The following is a 22541-nucleotide window of genomic DNA, read 5'->3' on the forward strand; positions in this document are numbered from 1 at the left end:
CAGCCTCACCATAATTGATATTGAATAAACAGTTGAAATAATTCATGTTAACTATTGATTTCTTGGACCAAGGTACAGCTGAAACAATATCTGCTTGAGCTATAAAAATGTTTTTTGTACACTGGGCATGATTTCCTCCAAAGAAATAGGCAAGTAAAGAATAATATTATAATTAACCTATATAATCCTGCTCTACACAAATGCACGAGTCATTCAGCCTGAGTTAACCTTTCACACCAAAAGTTACTAAATATTGCTAACTACAACTCAATATTTCATAGTTCAGAAGGCTCATAGTTGTAACTTTTTGTTTTACAGTTTATTGTTGAGCTTACAGGATCATGAAATTTGGAAGCATGGAATAAGAGATATCAAATCAGCTTTTATACTGTTGTTGAGGAATCCATATAAGATGGGATTCAGGCAGCAGGACATCATGCCCAGTAAGTGACATATGCAGTATACTAATTTAAAATGCCTATTAGAAATGAGATGGGCATTAAAATCAGTCACAACATGGAAAAGGTGAAGAGGCATCCAACTGACAGCAAAAACTAGTATCAGAGCTGTCAGTCTGCAGAAAACCCTCCGAGATCTTGTCTTAATTCGAGTGATGGATCGGGATACTGTAATTGCATCCTGTGCATCTGAATTTTCTTCTCGTTTCATCTCAAAGCAGATAGGTACCCCTGGTAGGAACTTACTTGAAGAGAGCTGGCTTCTTTCTGTCCCAGAGGTATCTGGGAGGTTTCCAGAATTATTGTTCTGTTGATGCCTTAAAATAGCTGGCATCACACTAGAAGTCTTTTTACTGTACCTTCTTCGGTGTTTTCTGACAAATGTGTAACTCCATCCAGAACTGCTGGAGAGCTGTGCCTGGGGTCCACTACACTTAGGTGGATGAAGCGTGAGGTTTATCATCTCATTTTCTTCAAATTTGTTTTCCTTGTTTGACAATTTGGAACTTACACTCCTGCAGACACTAGTATGACTTACAGTTAAACAAACCAAGGGTAATATATACTGCATGAATAATAAAGAAATAGTGAAGCTGATTCTGTATGAATCAGATGGCCATGACTCAATACACAAAAGCCTGTTGCCTAGTCCCTCTAGATTAATGGATTCATGGAGATCTACAATTTTGTGGAAAACTGGCAGAGGGGAGCAAATGACACAACCAAGAGCCCAGATGGTTGCTATTAAGAAATATCCATGTCTTGCTGTTAAATTACTAGAAAGGGGTTCTTTTATCATACGGTATCGAACCACGGCAATAGATATTAACATTAAAGTTGAAACCAGAACTGACACACATTGGAGGAAAGGCATAATATGGCACATGATTTCTCCAAACACCCATTGATCAAGTAGGACAGATGTCAGAGTAAAAGGCGAGCAGAACAGCACAACTAAAATGTCAGAAAAGGCCAAGTTTCCAATGAGAATGTTTATTATTGTCTTCTGTTTGCGTTTTATTAAAGCCATTAGAATAAGCAGATTTCCCAGAAGACCAACAAGACTTATAAATGTGTACAACCCAATCAGGAAGTACTGTATGTCATCTACACTGCTCTTATAATCTTCCCAGGCAGAAAAATCAGAACTTTTTGTAGTAGCAGAGGTGTTCTCCTTGGCAAGGGTCGTGTCATTTTGGTCTTTGAGTTCTAAATCCATATTACAGTCCTGCTTAGAATCAGAAAGACATTAATTAGCAGCTGAAGAAAAGATGACACTGATTTTAATCATAATTTACAGAAACATCTTTTTTTCTATTACTTTAACACATTTGAAAGTATTGTGATAACTATATGTTGTAGCAAATCCTGTATGCCTATAAGCTGACATCCATTTAATTTCCATAAATCTTGGCATATGTTGTATAGCCTACCTAGATCTCAACACCTTACTTCTCATATTAGTTACAATATGAGAGTATGTACTGTAAAATGAGCAATTAAAAATTGCTCAGTGTGGGCAAGACCCTAGACCCCTTATGTGAGCACTTGTTCACAAAAGCAGTCAGTGGGATTATTCACAAGAAAAATTGCTCATCAGTGTGGGAGGGGCTCACAATCACAGTTTGGCCATAAGCAAAAATAATTTCTCTTACAGGACAACAAATTACACTGGAAGTATTTTAAAATACCTAATGTGTTGAAAGACAGAAATCTTCCTTACCTCTATAAAAGGTTCCTATTGTCCCACTGAGTTCACTGCCTAGCATGGTAATCCCTGAAATGGTAGTCATAGTCAACCTGCATCCCTTAATTTGGAATGTTAATGACATTTCAGGGACAATGCTATAGCCCTTTCTGAGCATATCTACACATACAAGTAATGCAAAGCAATAAATTCTGGAGTTGATTGCCATTTGAAAGTGCACATGGAAGCACAGCACATTGACCTGGGTTGGAGCAGACTTAGCTGGTAGGGGGTCGGGGGGTCGGGTGCAGTGCAGGGGGCTGCTTCTCCCAACCCAGCTCAGTGTGCTGGAGATGGGCTGGCTGGAGTAGGAGGATGCTTCAGTGTGGGGCTAGCCAGCAGGGAGCCCCCACACTGAAGCACTCTTGTGTCCCAGCCAGCCAGGGCAGCATCTACATGTGCACTGCTAAGGAATCTTATTCTCCACAGCAGGATAGTACTTGCATTTATATAGAGGCACACATTTAGACACAAAGACATTTATTGCACAGCTAATTTTAGTCTACTGTGCAGTAAACATCTCATGTAGACATGTCCATTGAGGCATAATTACCACTAACATCATAGGGAAGTTTGTCACAATAGAAGGGATACAGAAGCTTCTAGATTATTTTTATTATGAGATGTATCTCTATAATGCTCATGAAGTGCAGGTTGTAGTATTTAATTATTTCTCAAATAATATTTCCCAAAAACTGAAAAGTGAGGGAAAGATAGAGCACAAAAAAGCCACCCCCTCTAAAATCACTGTCAGGTGTTCCTAAATTTTCAGGGATCTTTTGAGCAGAAGTTCTGGAGGTCCTACAAAACAAAGTAAGTGTATGCAGTATAGAGAAGCCAGTGCTGTTTTTTTTAATGCAATGACACTGCAATCTTCATATAATTGTTTACTATTTGGGACATGTCTAATACTTTAGAATCATAGAAAATTAAGGTTGGAGGTGAACTCAGGAGGTCATCTAGTCTGACCCCCTGCTCAAAGCAAGACCATCCCCAACGTATCATCCCAGCCAAGGCTTGATCTTAAAAACCTCCAAGGATGGAGATTCCACAACCTCTCTGGGTGGTCCATTCCACTGCTTTGTTATCCTCCTAGTGAGAGAGTTTTTCTTAATGTCCAACCTAAACCTCCCTTGCTGCAAGTTGAGACTGTTGCTCCTTGTTCTGTTATCTGCCATCACTGAGAACAGTCCAACTCCATCCTCTCTGAAATCATCCTTCAGGTAGCTGAAGGCTGGTGTTAAATCCCCCCTCAATCTTCTCTTCTCCAGAAGAGATGCACGTATTTTAGAGGGGGTGGCTTATACAGGCTATGTGGGTCATACAATGGGCTGCATTTGTAAGGAACCTGCATGTACTGGGGTAACAAAATCAAAGAACAAGGGTGGCTTGAAATTCCTAGAAAGTGGAGGCCTGCTTGTATAATCTGTTTTAGTCCTTTAAAACTTTGGACAAGTTTACTAGTCCTGAGAGATATCAGTTAAAAGGCTAAAGTAAACTCACTTTTCTCCTTTTTCCACTCTTGTCTCTGTTTTTATAGGTCTCCAACCCCTCTGACCACCACAGAAAGAACATTTGACCTATAAATGGGGAGAAATGCCATACCTACCTTCCTCTAGCTGCTAATCACCTTCTCAGAGCATACCTTCTTAGTGCACATTGCCAGCTTAGTACCAGTTCTTCCTCCCTGCAACCCTCAGCTACACACTGTCTCTTCACAGGTACTTTCAGATCTGGAGGATGTGCTAGATTTTGGCAGCAGGAGAAAGCAGTGATACATCTAGGGTAGGGCAGCCAGAGTAGCTGCAAGAGGCACCGACTTACGAGCGGAGGTGGGCACAGAAAAAAATGGCTCCCCTTACAGCTGTGTGATTGTGCCAGCAGCATAGCAGCAGCAGCCAGAAGTCACTCCTGCCCCCACGTATAATGGCTGCCCCAGGTTCCTGGCTATCTCATTATGCCTCTGGGAGAAAATAAAGTAAGCGTCCCAGTGGGCCAAGCAAAAATGGCTCCTCTAAAAATTGCGGACTGTCCCTCTTATAAATTACAAACCTACCACTTCCCTTGATCACAAGACTTAACTACATAGGGAGCAGAACCTAGAGACCTGGCCAGCTCTTAGGCATAAAGCATTCTAGAAAGGGCTATTTACCACTAGTTTTCATTCATGTAAAAATCTGCTTCCTCAGTCATCTAAGGTGAGAAGTATTGGAGGCTTTTAAGACCTAACTAGACAAAGCCTTGACTGGGATGATCTAGTTGGGGATGGTCCTGCTTTGAAAAAGGGGGTTGGACTAGATGACCCCCTGAGATCCTTTCCAACCCTAATTTTCTATGATTGTATTTATTAATGAGTATTATGTCCATCATTTTTCCATCATCACGTGAGAGGGAGAATAAATAAATTTTGAATCTAGTGATTTTTTATGACAATTTGACAAGTTTGGGATAAAGTGCTACTTAAACACAAACAGGACAAATGTAAGAGCAGGTGGAGCCAATGCAATAATCTAAATACTTTATTCATTATGTCGTGGAAGAGTGTATTAGTTTAAAGTATGAATCTTTTTCTGGTCACTAGTGATATGATTGGATAAACTATATGGTGGATAGAATATCTGTTCCTTAGGGTAGTACTAAAGCAATGTGATTTGCATGTGACCTAAACTATACATTACTATACTCCCCATTGTTCAGAAGCTTTTGTGAAGGGACACCTTAACTTGGAATTTGGGGGCATTCTAGTTTTTATGGGTTTTCAAATAAGTACAGCATTTTCTTAAAAGACTTAGCTGAAGTCAGTAATAGATTCTGATTTTTCAGAAATGTTCCTAACTACAAATCACCCAAAAACAGTGGGAGCTGCAAGTCACGGCTTTTGCATTATGCTGAAAACTCCATTCTGATTTGTGAACAACATTTTGATGCTGTACTGTTCATGGTGCTGTATCCTAGATTTTTGCAGCGTAATGTCCATCTTAGCTGGGACCTTGGAAGATTTGTAAGGAGAAATCCTTATATCTAGCAGAAGAGATCTGTAGGAAAGATGCCAAGGGTCCTGAACTTGGACAACCCTCCTGCAGATAGATACATCTCAGAACAAAAGGTTGTCTAGAGTTCAAGGGAGCTAGGTCTGGAGTTGCACTTCTGGTCACCTGACAGGGTTTTTTAAACTTTTAAGTCATCATTACATGAAAAGAGAAGCAGAACTTTCTTTACAAGTTGGCTCTTATCAAACTTAAGGTTCTGTCACCAATCAGCAAACAGAAGAGGAGAGTTCAGGAGGGCCCTTTGACCTGAAAGGATGCTACCGATGGCTAAAAGGCTCTTGAAATGATGAGGATGTTGGGGATAGGTTCTGCATAGAGGGGTTTGTTATTTTTGCCTCGATCTGTGCTTTGATTTATGCAGAAGAATTCACAGACAATCTAGGCAATCTTGTTTTACTTCTTGCAGGTAGCTGAAGGATGAAACTATAAACAAGATAACGCAAAAAGATGAAGTCTGGGTTCAGCATGCTAAAAAAATTGTTGTGTTTTAGAATATGGCACTGGTCGTAGGGTCTAGGGAAGTGAATGCAGTTGCAGCAAATCCCAGTTACACAGCAGGCCAGTTATCCAGCTGAGCTACGGAAATGTAACTGATGTTACAAGCTATGGTTATAGCTAGAGATCACTGTAATTCAGGCTCTGGCAGGGGGACAAGTGGGCTCCCTGTAGGCTCGCTGGAGCCGATTTCAGGCATTTTTCAGGGTGAGCTCTCCCACGCCGCTAATTGGCTGAGAGGACCACTTCTCTGCCATGATACACAGAGAAAGGGAGGGGGAAATTCCTCACCATTCCTGCACATGAGCAAACCAAAGCAAGGCTCAGCAGAGCCCTGCAGGGAAGGAAGAAGTGCTTGTTCCCCATGCCCAGCTGTGGGAGCAGGCACCCAACATAGTTATGAGTTGGGATGGAGCAGCCCAGGATGGCAGAGGACCTGGGAAGTCAGCCTACCAGCCTAAGGTTGGTCCCACTAGGCTCAGCGTGCTGTGGAGGGGCTGGCTGGGGAGTGAGGGTGTTTTAGACTGAAGCTAGCCAGCAGGCAGCCCCTGCACTGAAGCACCCTCAGCTGGGTCAGCATTGACATGTGAGCTGCAGTGCATGAAAAACTACCCTGCTGCAGAGCGTATTAGTTTCCTGAGTCCTAATAGGACTGCGTGTGTAGATGATGAGACATTTACTGTGGAGCTAAATAGTCAGCTTCACAGTAACCATCTCATGTAGATGCACCCAGTAAGTCCCTGCTTATGAAGTTTATGCATCTCTGATTAGTTAGTCTACAAGGTGCAAACATACCTTGCCTTCTGCCTAACTTCAGACTAAAACAGCTTCCTCTCTGTGCTCATACATACATTAAAACAAGAACATCCATCATGAACTAGAAAATTCCTTCCTTGAATCTATTTCATTTATATCAAATTCCATATTTTAATTTTCACTCATCTTTTTATGAGTACTTTAGTTCTCTTTTTCCTTCCCCAAATTATGCTTCAAGAGGTTTTTGGAAATCTAAATTGATCTAAGGCCTTAAAATGAAAAAGGAGTTTAAAATACCAGCTGATCTCACAGTCTCCTGGCATACTATGTTTAATGTGATTTAAAATTAATCTTATTGTTCTGCCTTAAGACTTTTGATTATTTAAAAATGCAAAATTAAATAATCCATAAATCAGAGTTTTGGAGGATAAATAGGATGCAAAGTTTTTATGTTTGCAGAAGGTTTTAAAAGGGAAAATCTTAAAGATACAAAAGGCAGTTAGGCACCAACTTCCATTGAAAGCAAACAGGAACTAGGTATTACATTTCTCCCTCTGAGAGTTTTCTTCATATTAAATGAGACTCCTCTAGGCATGTGTATTGAAAACTGTCCTTTTCTGGTGTTGTTAATATATTTTAACCCAGCTTTAACTGGTTTGGGCCTGTTTAATCTAGTGTCCATAATTGTTCAGTAATGTTATTAGGGATAGCAAGCGCTGAACAAATGATAGACTCCCAGAAATGTATCATTAGCCCCATTCACCCCCCTCATTAAACATAATCTCCCCCTCCCAAAATACACACAATAAAATTAGAATATTACCACAGTATCAAGGCTGTGCAGTTAAGTGCCTAGAAAATAAAAGAGTTGAACACCGCAACCTTAATGCTGCTCTGTTGTAGGCAAGTATTATGATGGTCTATGATTACTAATTATCTACGCCTGTAGAAAGCTCACTGAATTATGTTGTATTATTTAAGAAACAATGTTATCATGTAAGTAAAGACTATTGTATCACTCGTGAGCCACAGGACAGAGTTAAGGTTGTGCGTTCACATTATACAGATTCAAGAATTAGAGCTACCATTGCAAATGTTTCTGTTCTTTGACTTGTACAATCAGTGCATTCAGCGGCAAACTCCATTTTAAGAACACTTGAGATTTCAAATAAGAGTAAGATCATTTCAACGCTCCACGTAAAAGTGGCTTCTTGCATGCTAATGTGGCATCTGTTAAAGTGGCCAGGGCTGATTTAAAAAAAAAAACCAAAAGCAGCTTTCCATCCTGTAAAACAAGACTATAGCTTCCCACTGAAGGCAAACTAATCAGTTAAGTGACAATATCCCTCCAAATGCATGCAAAGGGATGTGATGTAAGGTAAGGTGATCCTTTCCTGATCAAAAAAGGGCTACACTCTGTTGCTAACTGATGTACTTCTGAGCGCCTATAGAGTAACTTAACTACCTTCTAGAGATGGTGATGATAACGATGGTGATAAGGATGCTAATGACCTTAAGATAGGCATCTGCTTTTTTTTTCAAATTCAGGGAATCGCGGTAGATTTAGTTCAAACAAATTAAAAGCAAGGCGTCTCACCCCAGTAATTACATGGTAATTAAGCACCTATCTCATCTGAGGAGATGCCGCTCTCCCAACGCTGCCCAGTGCAATGTCCCCAACGGAGCCGATACAAGGATCCTTGTCGAGGTGTCTCGGAGGTGGAGGACGGCAGGGAAGGCTTTCACAAGGCCGGCGTTTAGAAGAAGTCAGAGGACAACATGAGCCGTGACTATGGGTTCAAACGCAAGCCGCTGCCCCCGGACCGAGGGGATCGCGCTAGTCCCGGATGCTGAGGGATCGCTTGTCCCACGGGGACCCGAGAGGACTGCGTGATCCCGGGACCACCTAACCCAGGGACCGAGGGGATCGCGCTAGTCCTGGCTCCTCAGGGATCGCCCATCTCAGGACCCGAGGGGATCGCGCTAGTCCTGGATGCTGAGGGATCGCCCATCCCAGGGACCCGAGGGCATCGCGTTATCTCGGGACCCGAGGGGGGTCACCTTATCCCAAGGACCGAGGGGATCGCGCTAGTCCTGAATGCTAAGGGATCGCGTTATCCCAGGGACCCGAGGGGATCGCGTTATCCCAGCCTCCAAGGGGATGGCGCTAGCCCCGGGTGCTAGGGGATCGCTCATCCCAGCACCCGAGGGGACGGCGCTATCCCTGGGGATGGAGCAGGGCCGGGCCGAGGGCGCTGCACCCCCAGTCCCCGGCCCCCAGGGCAGGCAGACGGCGCCGGGGCCGTCCGCTTCCCCTCCCCAAAGGCTAGCCAGCCAGTTCCGCGGCCGGCCCCGCCGGGCTCCCCGGGGCGCCAGGCTGCCCCCTCCCCCTCATCCCCCGCTGGGCATCCCGCCCAGCCCGGCCCGCCGACACGTGCCACTACCTGCTGCGCCCGAAGCTGCGCCCCGCTCCCGCCAGCGCCGCCCCGCCCCGCCCCCCTCGGGTCGGCTCTTAAGGTGGCCGCGGGCAGCGCCCCCGCGCCCCACCGGGGGCCCCCGCCCTTCTCTTCCCGCCCGGCGCCACCCCTCTCCCGAGCTGCAGAGCCGGCAGGGCGGGTTGTTCTCTCCCCGGCCTCCCTCACCCAAGGAGCCGGGCTTTGTAGCCTGACTTTCCCCGCTCCTCGCCCATGCCGGCGGGGCGGGTGTCGCGCCCCTTGCCTGGCGCTGTGCGGGGAAATGAGGCATGTGGAGCTCCCTGATGGCGCATCTACACGTGTGCTTTAATGCGCACTAGCCTCTTTTACTGCGTATGAATGCGTCAGTGAACATCGTGCAGTTAGGCTACTGTGCAGTAAAAGAGGCTACTGCTTAAACATCACTTAAGAAACCTTCAATTCCCGTGCTGCAGGTTAGCCTAATGCTCATGTAGTGAGTACCTCAGGGCATTTTTACACATGCAAGCACCTGGCGCTGCGTGGCTTGGAGTTGGATGAGTGGCAAAAGGGGCGTCAGTGCTGGGAAAATGGCAGGGGCACGCTTTTGAATTACAAGACATAGAAGGTATTTTAGTTCAAAAGCGCACCGCCACCTCCATTTTTTCAGCGCTGATGTGCATTTCACCATTTACACAACTGCACGTAGCACTGCATGTCACCTTGCATGCAGAGCAGGCTTGGTTAATCAAGTCTCTGAAGCAACAGGTTTGCAGTGCATTGTGGGACTAAAAGGTATGTGTGGTAATGCCCTCACCTTGGAGGTACTAAATTTAGTGTGCATTAGGAAAAGCACATTAATGCATGTGTAGGTGCGGCCTGAAGGACAGCTGATTTATTTTTGTACTGCAGCAGCCTGGGTTTTGGGAGCGAGAGCTGTGACAGGAACACCCCTGAGCTCCTGAATCCACCTCCAGGAGGATGAAACACTCAGTGCTGTGGTCCGTGAGTGTTGGTGGAAGAAAGGACAGGGGCTTTGTCCATCGGGGCATCTGGAAGTAGCACCAAAGAGCAAGAGTGAGGTTCAGAAGCATACAAATGCTCTTTTATTTCAGAAGAGCAGAGAACAAATTCAGTGTGTCCTTTTTGCCAAGAAGCATAACCACACACTGGGCTGTATAAGTAGGAAGCTGCCAGCAGATGGAGGGAAATGATTGATTATTTCCCTTTATTCTGCACTGGTGAGGCTACATCTGGAGGACTGTGTTCAGTTTTGGGCCCCCCACTACAGAAAGGATATGGAAAAGTTGGAGAGAGTCCAGCAGAGGGCAACAAAAATGGTTCAGGGGCTGGAGCACATGATTTATGAGGGGAGGCTGAGGGAACTGGGCTTTTTTAATCTGCAGAAGAGAAGACTGAAGGAGGATTTAACAGCAGCCTGTAACTACCTGAAGGGGACTTCCAAAGAGGATGGAGCTGGGCTGTTCTCAGTGGTGACAGATGTCAGAATAAGGAGCAGTGGTCTCAAGTTGCAGCAAGAGAGGTTTAGGTAGCATATTAGGAAAAAAAATTCTCACTAGGAAGGTGGTGAAGCATTGGAACAGGTTACTTAGAGAGGTGTGGTAGAATCTCCATCCTTGGAGGTTTTTAAGGCCCAGCTTGACAAAGCCCTGGCTGGGATGATTTGCTTGAAGATGATCCTGCTTTGAGCAGAGCATTGGACTAGATGCTCTCCTGAGGTCCCTTCCAACCCTAAGTTTCTATGAGTCCATGATTCTATGAAATAAATGACAGATCAGTCAGCCCTATAAGCTGGTCAATCACTCTTTCAGAAAGGCCTTCTCTTGTAGCTAAATGCTTCTGTACTAAACTAGTTCCAAAGGAAAGGGAGTGAATTTATTCCTTGAACATTTCCCCTCTGTTAGCCATTTTGTGCTGTTCACTTTTTTCTATAATATCCAGGATAACAGAAGGACCCTCACTTTCCTTATAGGACATGATGTACTCTGAAGCTTGGCATTCCCATTTCCACACAGGTTCCCAACTACAGTATTTCAGCAGGAGCCATACGAAGACTGCAGTTGGTTTAAAATGGGTCAGAAACCCACAGTGCAGCTCTGCAAGGCTTTATCATCACATTTGCCTGGTAGCTGAGAGGGAACAGAAGCAAACAGCTCTTTAAGAGTGCGATATATAAATAGGTACTAAAATGGCAGATCAGTGTTGCACACATAATTACTAAATAGGTCAGAAGTCAAAATATTGTGACTCGAAGACTACCACATACAGAGAAAGGATTACTTCCTCAAGACTCTAAATCACATAATTGTTTCTTGTAGAAATGAATATGGTAGTTTTTGCTGAGGTAAAAGTCTGCTTTCCAGTCAAGAGGAAGTCTTTCTGGAGAAATAAGTTCATCCTTCTCTATAAATAATACCAAAGCTAGTTCTAGTTCCCATTGATGTTGATAGGAATTTTTGCCATTTATTCCATGGGATCAGGAACAGGCTCAAACTTACTTTATTAAAGAATTTGTGTTAAAATATTTAATGGATTATTTTTATATTCTGTTAATTCAATATTACAGCTAATACGATAACATCATGCTATAGATACCATGTAAGCATAATGCCACTATAAATACATTTACAGTAATTTACACATGGTGTTATACACAAGTCACTGTTCTATCATTGTCCTATCAGTTATTTAGCTCAAGCTATGTCCACTTTTCCCCCAAACCTGAAAAATTAACTAGCCTCACTTCTCAGATAAATAAATACTTCAGTCCTTACTCAGGCAAAACTCCAGATCTAGTCGGATTATATCTGACCAGGGACTACACCCAAAATGTGCATGCAGGGTATTTATTTAAATATTATGTTTAAATTCTACCATCTCCTTTGGAATGTGGGGTATTGGATATGTTATAGAACAAGACATTAAAGCACAATTCTGAGACCCATTAGTCACCACAAAACTGTACTATAACTATTGTAAGAGTAAGGGGCAGAATTTAGCCTTGAAATACAATCCATTTTAGGGCCTGGACAAGTGAAAACGAAAAAACCTAATACAACATCAGTCCAGCACTACCAAAGTCTAATAGCACTGTCTTGAGAATACCCAGCATTCCTTCCCTCACACAATAGACCTGTCATCTATGTTTAGGCCTTTACTTGAAGTGGTTCTACACGTATGATAATTGCCTCCCCATTTTCATATACAATCATTACATGATAAGTATTTAATACAATACAAGCAAAACCTTTTGAGGTATGAAAACCCTTATCATGTAGAAATAGAAGTGATGGTCATACTCATTTTGAAATACCTCTAAGACCACAAGGATATTGAAAAGTTCAATAAAAGACCAAATATGTTCATATAAGCAGCTTTAATTTATGGAACTGATCACATGAGTAATATGATGGGGATTTGTCCTGTATTTCTTTTGTTTTGAACTCAATTATTCCTAAGCAGTGATATTTGTAACAATACTCTGCTTTTGTGGAGCTGGAGTATGTAAAGGTCAGGAATATGAAATCCAGTCTCTTACTGATAGTGTGAATGTAGGAAAGTCCTAGCCCACCACCTCTCACTTCACACTCCTATTCTTTGGCTGTTGTCTTAGTCACAGGATTACAAGAAAAGCTACATCCTTTGTAGTCTGTTGTACAGCTGAGCAAGAAAAAGTTTTTCTGTTTTGTGATTTTCCTACTTACGAGATTTCAGGGGTTTTTTCCAGCCTACATAGGGATGAAACTGAGACCTCTGAAGTGTTCAGAAAAAGCATGTGTGAAAGAGACCTTGAGCCCCACTCCTTAAGAACTACCAGTGATTAAAGTACTCATTTGGGATGTTAGAAATCTAGGTTTAAGTCCCTGCTTTGAATCAGCATGAGCATGAATCCAGAATCTCAGGTGAATGCCCTATGATAATCTTAACTCTTCTGAAATTGGAACATCTCTTGCTCTTAGTTTGACTAGAAATTGTATCCTGGGTCTGAAAACCTTTCCTAAAAGAAATCTTTTCTTTAGAAATAGACATGTTTTGGTGAAAGCTTTGGATTCAACAGATCGGAGAAACAGACGCATTTTGGTGAAAGCTTTGGATTCAACAGATCGGCTCCCACTTTTCCATCTGCATTCTTCTTGTCAAAATATTCCTGACCATCTCTATCCAAGTAGAAGCAAGTGCATTTTTATTAAGAAGAATCTCCTGGTCCATTCATTCATAGCTTCCCTATGTCTTGCTTGCTGTAAAGTTTGTAGCCTGAGAGCCCTTCTTTCCTGATAAAACAATTCATCCTTGGGATGTCTGGGGTGGGGAGGGGGTGCGTACCAAGGGGGATGGGGAAGAATGAACTGTGAGGAGAAGAATTAATTGTGAGGAGGAACTTTATAGATCAGGAACAGAAATCCTTTTTGTGGCACATAGTTGCTATCTGTGGTTTCACTGCCCTCAGCCTCTTGTGCAAGTCTTCTGGATGATGATGATGATGATGATGATGATGAGAAAAAACTGTGATACTTACCTTGTTGGTGGTCCTGAGATGGCCTAAGTGGCAATGCACTGTTTGATTTTTCTAAACTTGTAAACAATAACTTGTTTTTCATAGCCATATTTGGATAGTGTATTGCTGACATATATGCAGATATAGAACTTTTATGGCCATCCACATGTTTCTGTTTTATCACCTGCATACCTGTGTCTTGTCAGTGTTATTGAAATTAAAATAGGTGTTGCAGAAGAAGAGAAAATATGTTGAGCACTCAGAAGCTGACAATACTTACAATTCACTGGAAATCAAAACTGAAGTAAAATAGCCAGTGTCATCTATGATGGAGTGGATAACTGTGAATTTGTTCCAAATGTGGGCATTCTGGAGGACCCATATTAGTTGATTTTTAATGGTTCACAAAAGAAGTATGTGGGCATCAAGTATGTTGGAGAGATTGACCTAAGAACATTTCTGAAAGCAACCGATTTTAGACAGTCACCATAGTTGATGAGACCAGCAGGGAAGAGGATTCTTTTTTGAAGTAGTATGACAAATAAATGTAACTTTGGAGAAGATCCAGGGCAAAAAAAAAGATAGGAAATGAGAGTGAGAGAGAAAGAAAGGTGGGGTGGGAGGGAGGGAGAGACATGTATAAGAAGTCGGGGAGAGGGACCGAAACCCCTGGCTAAGAAAAAAATAACAGAAAATTCCTGAGATGTTTTTCCTGCCGTATTTGATCTTACTTTTGCTATATATTTAACATTAGATTCTGGAATGTCTCTTTTACTTTGGGAATATAATTAAGATAGTCAATGTATCATATACACATATCACAATCATACATCCAATCTTCAAAGCTACTCTTGTGCCTAACTACCTTCCAGGATCTGGTTCCTACAGCCTAACATTTAGAAGGGCTGAGAGCTCTATGCTGTAGTTGAATTCAGGGAGATCTGAAAGCATGCAGTGCTACTGAAAATCAAGCCTTCAGTTAGTCATTGTCAGAATTCTTTGGCATACAATCTTTCTGAGTCAGAGCCTAATGTCACTGCAAAGTTCCCTACCAGTTCAACAGCAATCCATTAGCAAGACATTAAAAAAGTTGGGACGGATGAAAAATAATTATAACTGCATGGTTTATGAGGAAATAATACACAATAGTTATATTATATGAAAATGTGCTTTTTGTAGGTCAGTCCAACTCAACATCACACACCTATACAAATGCTGACATGCATGCATGCTTTAAAATAGCCCCTTCGGTTAATTTTGCTTCTGAATAGCACATTTCTTTTTCATAAAAGACAGTGCAAACCAAATTCCTTTATTGCAACGTGACTGGGGATGAGTGAAAAGGGTGGTATGTAGCTATGAGAGCTACATTCGGGACACCTTTGCAGTACTGGATTGGTTGTCTCACAGTAAATTAATATCACCTTTAGAAAGGACTACATTACTGATTATTTTAGGAGGAGCAGCTTTTGATAACCATCAGGTACATTTTGCTGATGCTATATGAGATAATTAGCTTGAAGGATAGGTCCCTCTTCAGGTGGACTATGTGAGAAAAACATCCTGGCCCTGCTACATCTGAAATCAATAAAAGCAAAAATGGCTAATAGAGCATAAGCACAATAGAATAGGTCAGGACTGCTCAACTTTTAAATGGCAAATATTAAATACAATACTGAGACCTCTGAAGAGGCTGAGGGCAGTGAAACACAGATAGCAACTATGTGCCACAAAAAGGATTTCTGTTCCTGATCTATAACGTTCCTCCTCACAGTTCATTCTTCTCCTCACAGTTCATTCTTCTCCATCTCCCTTGGTACGCACCCCTTCCCCACCCCAGACATCCCAAGGATTAATTGTTTTCACAAAAAGTGTGTCTGAAAGAGACATTGAGATCTACTCCTTAAGAACTACTGGTGATTAAACTATTCATTTTGGATGTTAGAAACCGGGGTTCAATGTATCAGTATGAGCATGAGTCGAGCATCTCAAGTGAATATCCTAACTATGATAATCTTACCTCTTCTAAAATTGGCACCTCTTGCTCTTAGTTTGACTAGAAATTCTATCCTGGGTCTGAAAACCTGTCCTAAAGAAATCTTCTCTTTAGAAATGGACATATTTTGGTGAAAGCTTTGGTGCACCTCACAGGCCTCACCAGCAGGACAGTTCCTGATTGTGCCTGGAGCTCCATGCCCACAGACCACATCAGGGTGAGCCATGGGTGATACCAGGGCATACCCTTGGCTCCGAGGGCTGCATGCTGCATGGACATCTTCCCCTGCCTCCACAGCACTGCCTGAGTTCTCCCCTTCTCCTTCAACCCTTACATTGCTGGCTTGCATAGCCCCAGGATGCTCCTCAGCCCTGCCCCAATGTAACCTGCCATCTGGGGCAGGGGCAGGAAATAAAAGCTGGAGGAAGGAGGAAGAACCCTGAGACTCCACCTGCTCTTACATTAGTTATGTTGTTTTCTCCTGTTGTAGGTAGGGACTTTATTCTCTTTCTCTGAAATAATTGTAACTCCTGTTGGTTTGAAACATGAAGGAAAGAATGATTTATTTCTATTCCAGAATGAACAGCAGTCCATGTTGACACACCTGAGCTAGCTTTAGCTTGGGTACTGACAGCAGTGTCGGTGTCAGTGTAGCTGTAGCAGCATGGAGATCAGCATAGGCTAATCCTCCAAGTGTGTATCCAGCTTCTCTGCTGGACTTTGAAGTCCACACTGAGCTCCTTACTGTTGCTGGTCTCCTGCTAGCAGTACCTGAGCTAGCTAGCTTAAAGCTCGTATAGTAAGGGTATGTAGTGACTGCAACTTATAAAGATATAATCATGCAAACAGAGGAATTGCTGCTATTTCTAATGGCAAAACCCTCACTCACTCAGTATAGCATCTGGCTCAGAAATAGCAAACAGTTCCTTTATTTCTGAATGAAGTGTTATGAAACAAAGACACTGCAGAGATGCAAGCATATGCACACATTCCTTTTTCAGAATGAAAACAATAAAAATAAGTTTTTTAAAAAAGAAAAGCTTACAGAAAGAGCAGCATTGCCGTTTGATAGAATTGAAAGCTCAAAGTTAGTTTATTTTACATACAGCAAATAATGAAACAAAACTGTTTAAGGTTTAATGAAACAGAACTCTTTAACTTGCCCTGTTATATTTAAGTATTGCAGACACCTTATACAAAACGGTTGATTATAAGCGGGTCAGTGTGCCTGTTCTTGTGCAGAAGGGCTTTGTCCACTTAGAAACTCCGCAGCCAGTTCCAACACCTGTTGATAGCGCAAACAAAAATCCCTGACCGAACAACACAAAATCTTCAGCTTTTCTCCAGACAGAAGGAAATTGTTCCTTAAGTCTGGTCCTGCCTAGAGGCAAGCTGCTCTGGGATGCTTACTGACCACAAATTACCCTTTCCCTAATTCCCTTTTCCAGCTGTCTCCCCTGGCTTTTAACTGCTGGATAATCACCCACAGGTTCCTACTGAGGGGCTGGCTGGCTGCTCCACTTAAAGGGCACATAATGATCTTGTATAACATTTATGTTGCACTACCTGGAGACAACAGAATAAATTAGAGAGGGAATGGCCATCTCAGATTGGCATTCTATTTGTTTTAATAAGGGTTTTAAATAGGTTTAGATGTACAAATATTTATGGATTGATCTACTGGCAATCAGGTAATATTGCTTCTGAAAGGCTTTTTAAAACATGATGACTCCTTCCTTCCTCAAGGTAATATTTTTAGGAAATGCTGTTCTTTTTTCATCTGCTTGATGCTGTTTTGCTAGTTAGTGGTGACAATTTACATAAATAGAGGGCAAGAAGCAAGGAAGAACATGTGGAATTGAGACTGCTGGGCGTTTCCTTGATAAGAACAATGTTACTTCTCCATCTGTATCTGGCTAGCCAACACACTCTGAACAAACACCTCTATTTAGGTCTGAGGAATGTATAAATGACAGTCCTTTCCTTCAGCACTCATTGCAATCAGAATGCTTGGCCTGTAACAGCAATAAAGCATTTAAAATATTTTAAAATATTTATTTTTAAAATAACTATAAGATACGGGAGTTAACAATACCATGACTGCCATTGTGATGCAGTTGTGGAGTGGGAAACTCCTGGCATGGAAAGAGTCCTTTCTTATTTCTGATCAAAGCATAGGTAATGGACAATGATCCTGTTTATCAGTAATACCACAAGACCTTTGGTGGCCACAAATACACAGGACCTCACATCTGCATATCCTGAAGTTTTCATTGGTTCAGAGTCAAAAGTGCTAGCTATAGAGTCCTCATCGTTCTGCTTAACATGGAGCTCAGGATGGACAAATTATCTCCGTTTTTTCTTAGTTTCTTGGCCAGATTTTGCAGTCTTCACTGAGCTCAGTGCTGCTATAGATATACCTCTGGCAGTGACTAAACTATATAGTTCAAAAGAGGCTCTAAATACTGTAGTCACACCTCTGACTGACATGAAGATACACATGGCATATATGGCTGCAGATGCAGCAAAACCACAAACCTTAATGTCAGGCCCTGGAACCTCCACAAGCTATGCAAAATTGTATTAAGTAAAAAAAAAATCACAAATAACAGTGCATCAACCACTGTTATAATTATCATTTAGCACGTATCAACAAAGCAAGTAGCATAAAAATTGCAGTGTCCTTTTGTAATACAGGTATGCCTATTGACTCAGACTTAGAAATTAATTCAGAATCACTTCTGGTAAATTCACAAGTGTTTGGAAGTTACATGACTGTTGAAATCCTTTTTAAGATGTACAAGTTTATGTAAATGATTTCTTTCTCAGTTCAGTCATTGGCCCTAAAACTGTCTTATTACTAAATCCTACATTCTTACTACAGCAGACCTTAGGCAGCATTGGTTTGTTCTGAATATATGAGGATAGCAATGGGAAAGGTGAGCATTATTAATGTTAAATATTTATGACTGTGTCCAGGGAAGAGGCAAGCTTGAATCTACCATCTGATAGCTGCTGGTGTTCTGCAGAACTAGTGATGCATGCTGTATTCAAGAATTGGATAGGATAAAGTATCTCCAGTTTTTCATTCTGTGTCTCAGGTTATGTTCTGTTTTTTCCCTGGCTCATCTCTCCTCTCTATCCCCCTACTACCCACCCCCCTCCAGACATCCCAAGGATGAATTGCTTTATCAGGCAGGAAGGGTTCTCAGGCTACAAACACACATCTGTGTGTGCAGTTGTTCAGACATCTATGTCCATTGTCCTAGGAAAAATCCCCAAAAGATTCACAAGATATGAAGTACTAACAGTTTACCCTAGGACATTGCAAAGAGCATCTGAATAGTTATCCTTGGATTGCATCATTTAATCACTGGCAGAAAAATAGCAGTGCGTTCAGCCACTCACTAAACCCAGGTTAGAAGGGCAATGTGTATACATGCCAATCCCAGGATATTTCTATTCAGGACAAACACAGACACAACTTGTCCAGAGGCAAATGAAACATCTATTCCTAGCCTCAAACCAATGGTGCTCCACAAACTGGAATTTGGAGGGAGGGAAAAAGAAAAATAATTTTGAGTAGAGTGAGGCATACCTGCAGTAAATAATATAATCTCCAAATCTGGAGATTGCTATTTATATTTGATGATTGGCAAGAATGATGATTGACTTTCCTTTAGAAATAGCTTTCTTAATATGCCTATTTGAAAACAAACTGGGATTTTTTCCCAGTTCAGTCATTCCCAGAGACAAACAAAGCAGAGCATAACTGTCTAAATTAAAACAAAGATAACACTTTGCAATGGCACATGAGAGTGCTAACCAGTTGGTTACCAGTCACTTTGCCAAACGGCTCAAGTTTAATATCTGCACACTGACCACAAGATGGCACTACCTTGCAAATAAAATGTTAATATCCAGACTAAGCAATTTCAAACTGCCTCTCACTTCATTCCCTCCTCCCCATTTTTGTTACAATACTTAATTGCATTTATTTCAGAATTACTAGGCAACCCACCCCCAGATGTGTAATTTAAAGGTGATGTGCTTACATTGGGATGTTCAGGTTCTGAACAATTCAGCACCACCATAGGATACTGGGATAAGGTGGTGTTCAGCTTTAAGGGGGAGTCTCCAGCTCTCCTCACCAATCTTTAGGATCTGAGCTGGAGAAATACCAGTGGATTCTTCCCCCCACTTGCCTTGCTCCTTGTTCTCCATCCCTCCTTCTGCTCGAAACCCTGATAAGATCAAGGAACCAGAGAAATTAAGAATACTTACAGTATAAGGTGAGTTTCTCCCGTAGTTCTCTTTCTTGCTCTTTCAATTTCTGTCTCGGTGCATCTATCTATGAGGTTTTATTTGTGTGGTTCATCAGGGTGATTAAGCGGTGACAGCCTGTCAGTGAGATGGATGCGTGACTGTACCGAACACATCGTTGGTACATTACCTGTGGGGTTGGTGCCTTGCGGAGGCAGAGTTTTCGCAGGGTCTTTCCAATCCCCTAGCATCGCATCCTTGGACCCTTGCATCAAACTTCTCATCTGCATCCTTGGAAAGTGCAAGAGAGATCTGCTTACCTCCCAGAGGGAAAGGCTGAGGTGCTGTGTGCCTTTGCTGCTTCTTGATTTCTCCCTGCCTACCCCGAGAAGCACAGGCTAAGCAGTCTTTTCGGGCAGTGGTGCACCCAGGGCTACCTGCGTCGTCTTTAGCTGATGAGCTGTCAGGCAAAGACAAACCCGACCTCTGTCAACTTAATCCGCTCCATACTTCCAGTTTATTTAAATTCAGGTATGGGACAAGGTGCCACGACCCTGAGCAAACAGCACTAGCTCTCTCGCCCCCCTCCCCCCCCCAATAATAGGGTGTGATTTGGAGGCTGGAGGCTCTCCTGGTTTCTCCGCTGCGAGGAAGGACCTTGCGTGTGGATTTTCCCTTTAAAGGCGCCTACTAAATAATGCAGAATAGGGAACAGTGATGGAAGGGCGGGGGGGGGGGGGGGGGGGGAGAGAGAGCAAAGCTTAGGCCTGGCACCCCCAAAAAAGCTTCTGCCTAGTTTATGACTGAGTTAATTACTGGAGATCATAGAAAAATGAGGGTTGGAAGGGACCTCAGGAGGTCATCTAGTGCAACCTCCTGGTAAAAGCAGGACCATCCCCAACTAGATCATCCCAGCCAAGGCAGAGGGGAAAAGACACGAATCTCCCACTCCACGCTTTGACCTGCGGGGACCTAGCAAAGTCCTAGTCTTGACGAGCTTGGAGGTGATCTCTTCTGCCCAGATGAAGCAGGGATTCATTCTAGTTTCAAGCGAAACTTGCCCTGGTTTGTCGTTGAGACCAAGGAAAATTGAAGCTGGTGGGTGTAAATAATCCTTGCATACACCAGACAGATGCACAGGCAGCTTTCTACCTGCTTATAGACACATAAAGAGAAGGATGCAGGTACAGAGTCTACAGATAGGTCCATATGTCTGGGTTCAATATGGGCACAGACATTGTACACAGACATATGTGATATATATCTCACCCTGACAGTGCATGGGATTGTGGATGGGAAGCAGAGCGGGAGGATGAAACGACTCGATGACCCCATGTAAAACATGTATTAAAGCTTAGTGGATGTCCAAACCAGCTGGAAAAAATGGGCGTAGTCAAACTTGGGGCAGAAGATCTGCTTCATCCAAGCCGGGCTGCAGCAATTCCCTGAGTAAGGCAGCATCTTCAAAAGTACTTGTAGCGCTGTGGAGGTTGCATGCCTGGTGATTGGGAGGGATCCCTTGTAGGAATGGATTGCAAAACCAGCCGAGTGATTTAATCGTTGCATATACCTCATTGGCCCTGCCACCCGCAGTAGGATTTGATCCTGCAAACCCCTCCACCCCTAGCAACTTTGAGCTGGCCTCGGCCACAGGAGACATCAAAGAGGAGTCATTACCTGCCAGGAGGATGAGAGATCTGCTCTTTGGACATTTGCTCCTGCACCTGTGGTTACTGCATACTCCCTATAGGTAGCACTACTCAAGTGGATTTAGGCAGGGTAGGATTACAGCTCTTCTAACTGGTCGGAGATCAGATGTGTCTCAATAACATTATCGAGGTCTACTTCAGGCATCATTAACATGGCAATCCTCTCTCTGACTGCTATGACCTGGGGTTAAGCGTACATTTGAAATAGCTGGCGGGAGACTTGGCAGAGGAGAAATTCCAGCCTCAACAAGGCTGTTGCTAGCTGCAGTTGGAGCAGAGGTGTGCCAGCTTATTTGATTTTCCCTTTCTTTTCTTTCCCCTCCTCTAAGCACACAATGCCTGAGTCTCTGTGCTTTCACAGCCGGAAGAAGGAATCATTTAAGCACGTCTATTTGTGTGACGTGGGTAAATATTGATCCCTTTTTATGTGCACTGTGTTTAGTTTTCGCTTTTTCTTTTCTTCTTTTCTCTTCCTTTCTTTGCTAGAGAGCAATCCTAGCTTAGATGAAGGTGATCAGAGGGGCTGCTTCCCCTTTGATCCCTAGTCCTTTGTCGGCCCGTCACACAATGTTGATTAGTTAGGTTTCCTCGTTTCCTCCAGTTTGCTCACGTCGGGTTGGGTTTGTCCTCTGCTATCTCATCGCTGGGAGAGAAACAGCTGGAAAATAAGAGCTGTGTGAGGAAGCAGGTCATAACAGAGCAGGTGAAAATACAGTTGAAAAATGATGCCGAGGTTAAAGATGCGATCGGTCATGAACTGAGCTCAGCACTTTCCAACCCTGCTACCGTAATAGGGAAAACGGACTGCGAGCTAGCAGCAGCCTCCTTCCTCTTGCAAGTGTATGTCTGAGCATAACGGAGTCCCTCAAGGGTTGTGATACCAATCCCTCAGCAGATTATTAGATCAAGCACTCAGGTTTATTATATCAACCCCTCCCTATTCCTCGCCGAGCTCATCAGAGATCTAAAGATCGAAGGGGCTCAGGACCTAGCTCTGGATCATCCCCCCTCCAGTCCTTATCATCACGAGAGGAAGAGGTTGTCAGTCCCCAGCCCATGATGTTTGTGCACCAGCTTCTTCTAGCCTGGGCAGCGATTCTAGCCTGGACCTGGTGTTTC

General features: G+C 42.9%; 2 protein-coding genes across 3 annotated transcripts in view; one reads left to right on the forward strand and one right to left on the reverse strand.

Annotated features, from left to right (window-relative positions):
• Window positions 1–20010, reverse strand: NPY5R (neuropeptide Y receptor Y5). Of its 2 annotated transcripts, none has more exons than XM_090036258.1 (2): window positions 19735–20010; window positions 1–1686 (listed from the first exon to the last, which is right to left on the reverse strand). In XM_090036258.1, exon 2 carries the CDS (start codon window positions 1675–1677, stop codon window positions 340–342), a length of 1338 nt encoding a protein of 445 aa, XP_089892384.1. In that variant the 5' UTR covers window positions 1678–1686; window positions 19735–20010; the 3' UTR covers window positions 1–339. The 2 variants fall into 2 exon arrangements, with proteins under 2 accessions (XP_089892384.1, XP_089892383.1); XM_090036257.1 differs by lacking the exon at window positions 19735–20010 and adding an exon at window positions 8131–8717.
• Window positions 19621–22541, forward strand: part of NPY1R (neuropeptide Y receptor Y1) — a 10696-nt gene continuing 7775 nt past the window's right edge. The window contains exon 1 of the mRNA XM_090036259.1: window positions 19621–19742. The gene's annotated coding sequence lies outside the window, so the exon portion shown is untranslated. The remainder of the gene's footprint in view (window positions 19743–22541) is intronic.

Source organism: Crocodylus siamensis, chromosome 2, assembly GCF_052110815.1.
Source record: "Crocodylus siamensis isolate JL-2025a chromosome 2, ASM5211081v1, whole genome shotgun sequence".
Taxonomy (NCBI): domain Eukaryota; kingdom Metazoa; phylum Chordata; order Crocodylia; family Crocodylidae; genus Crocodylus; species Crocodylus siamensis.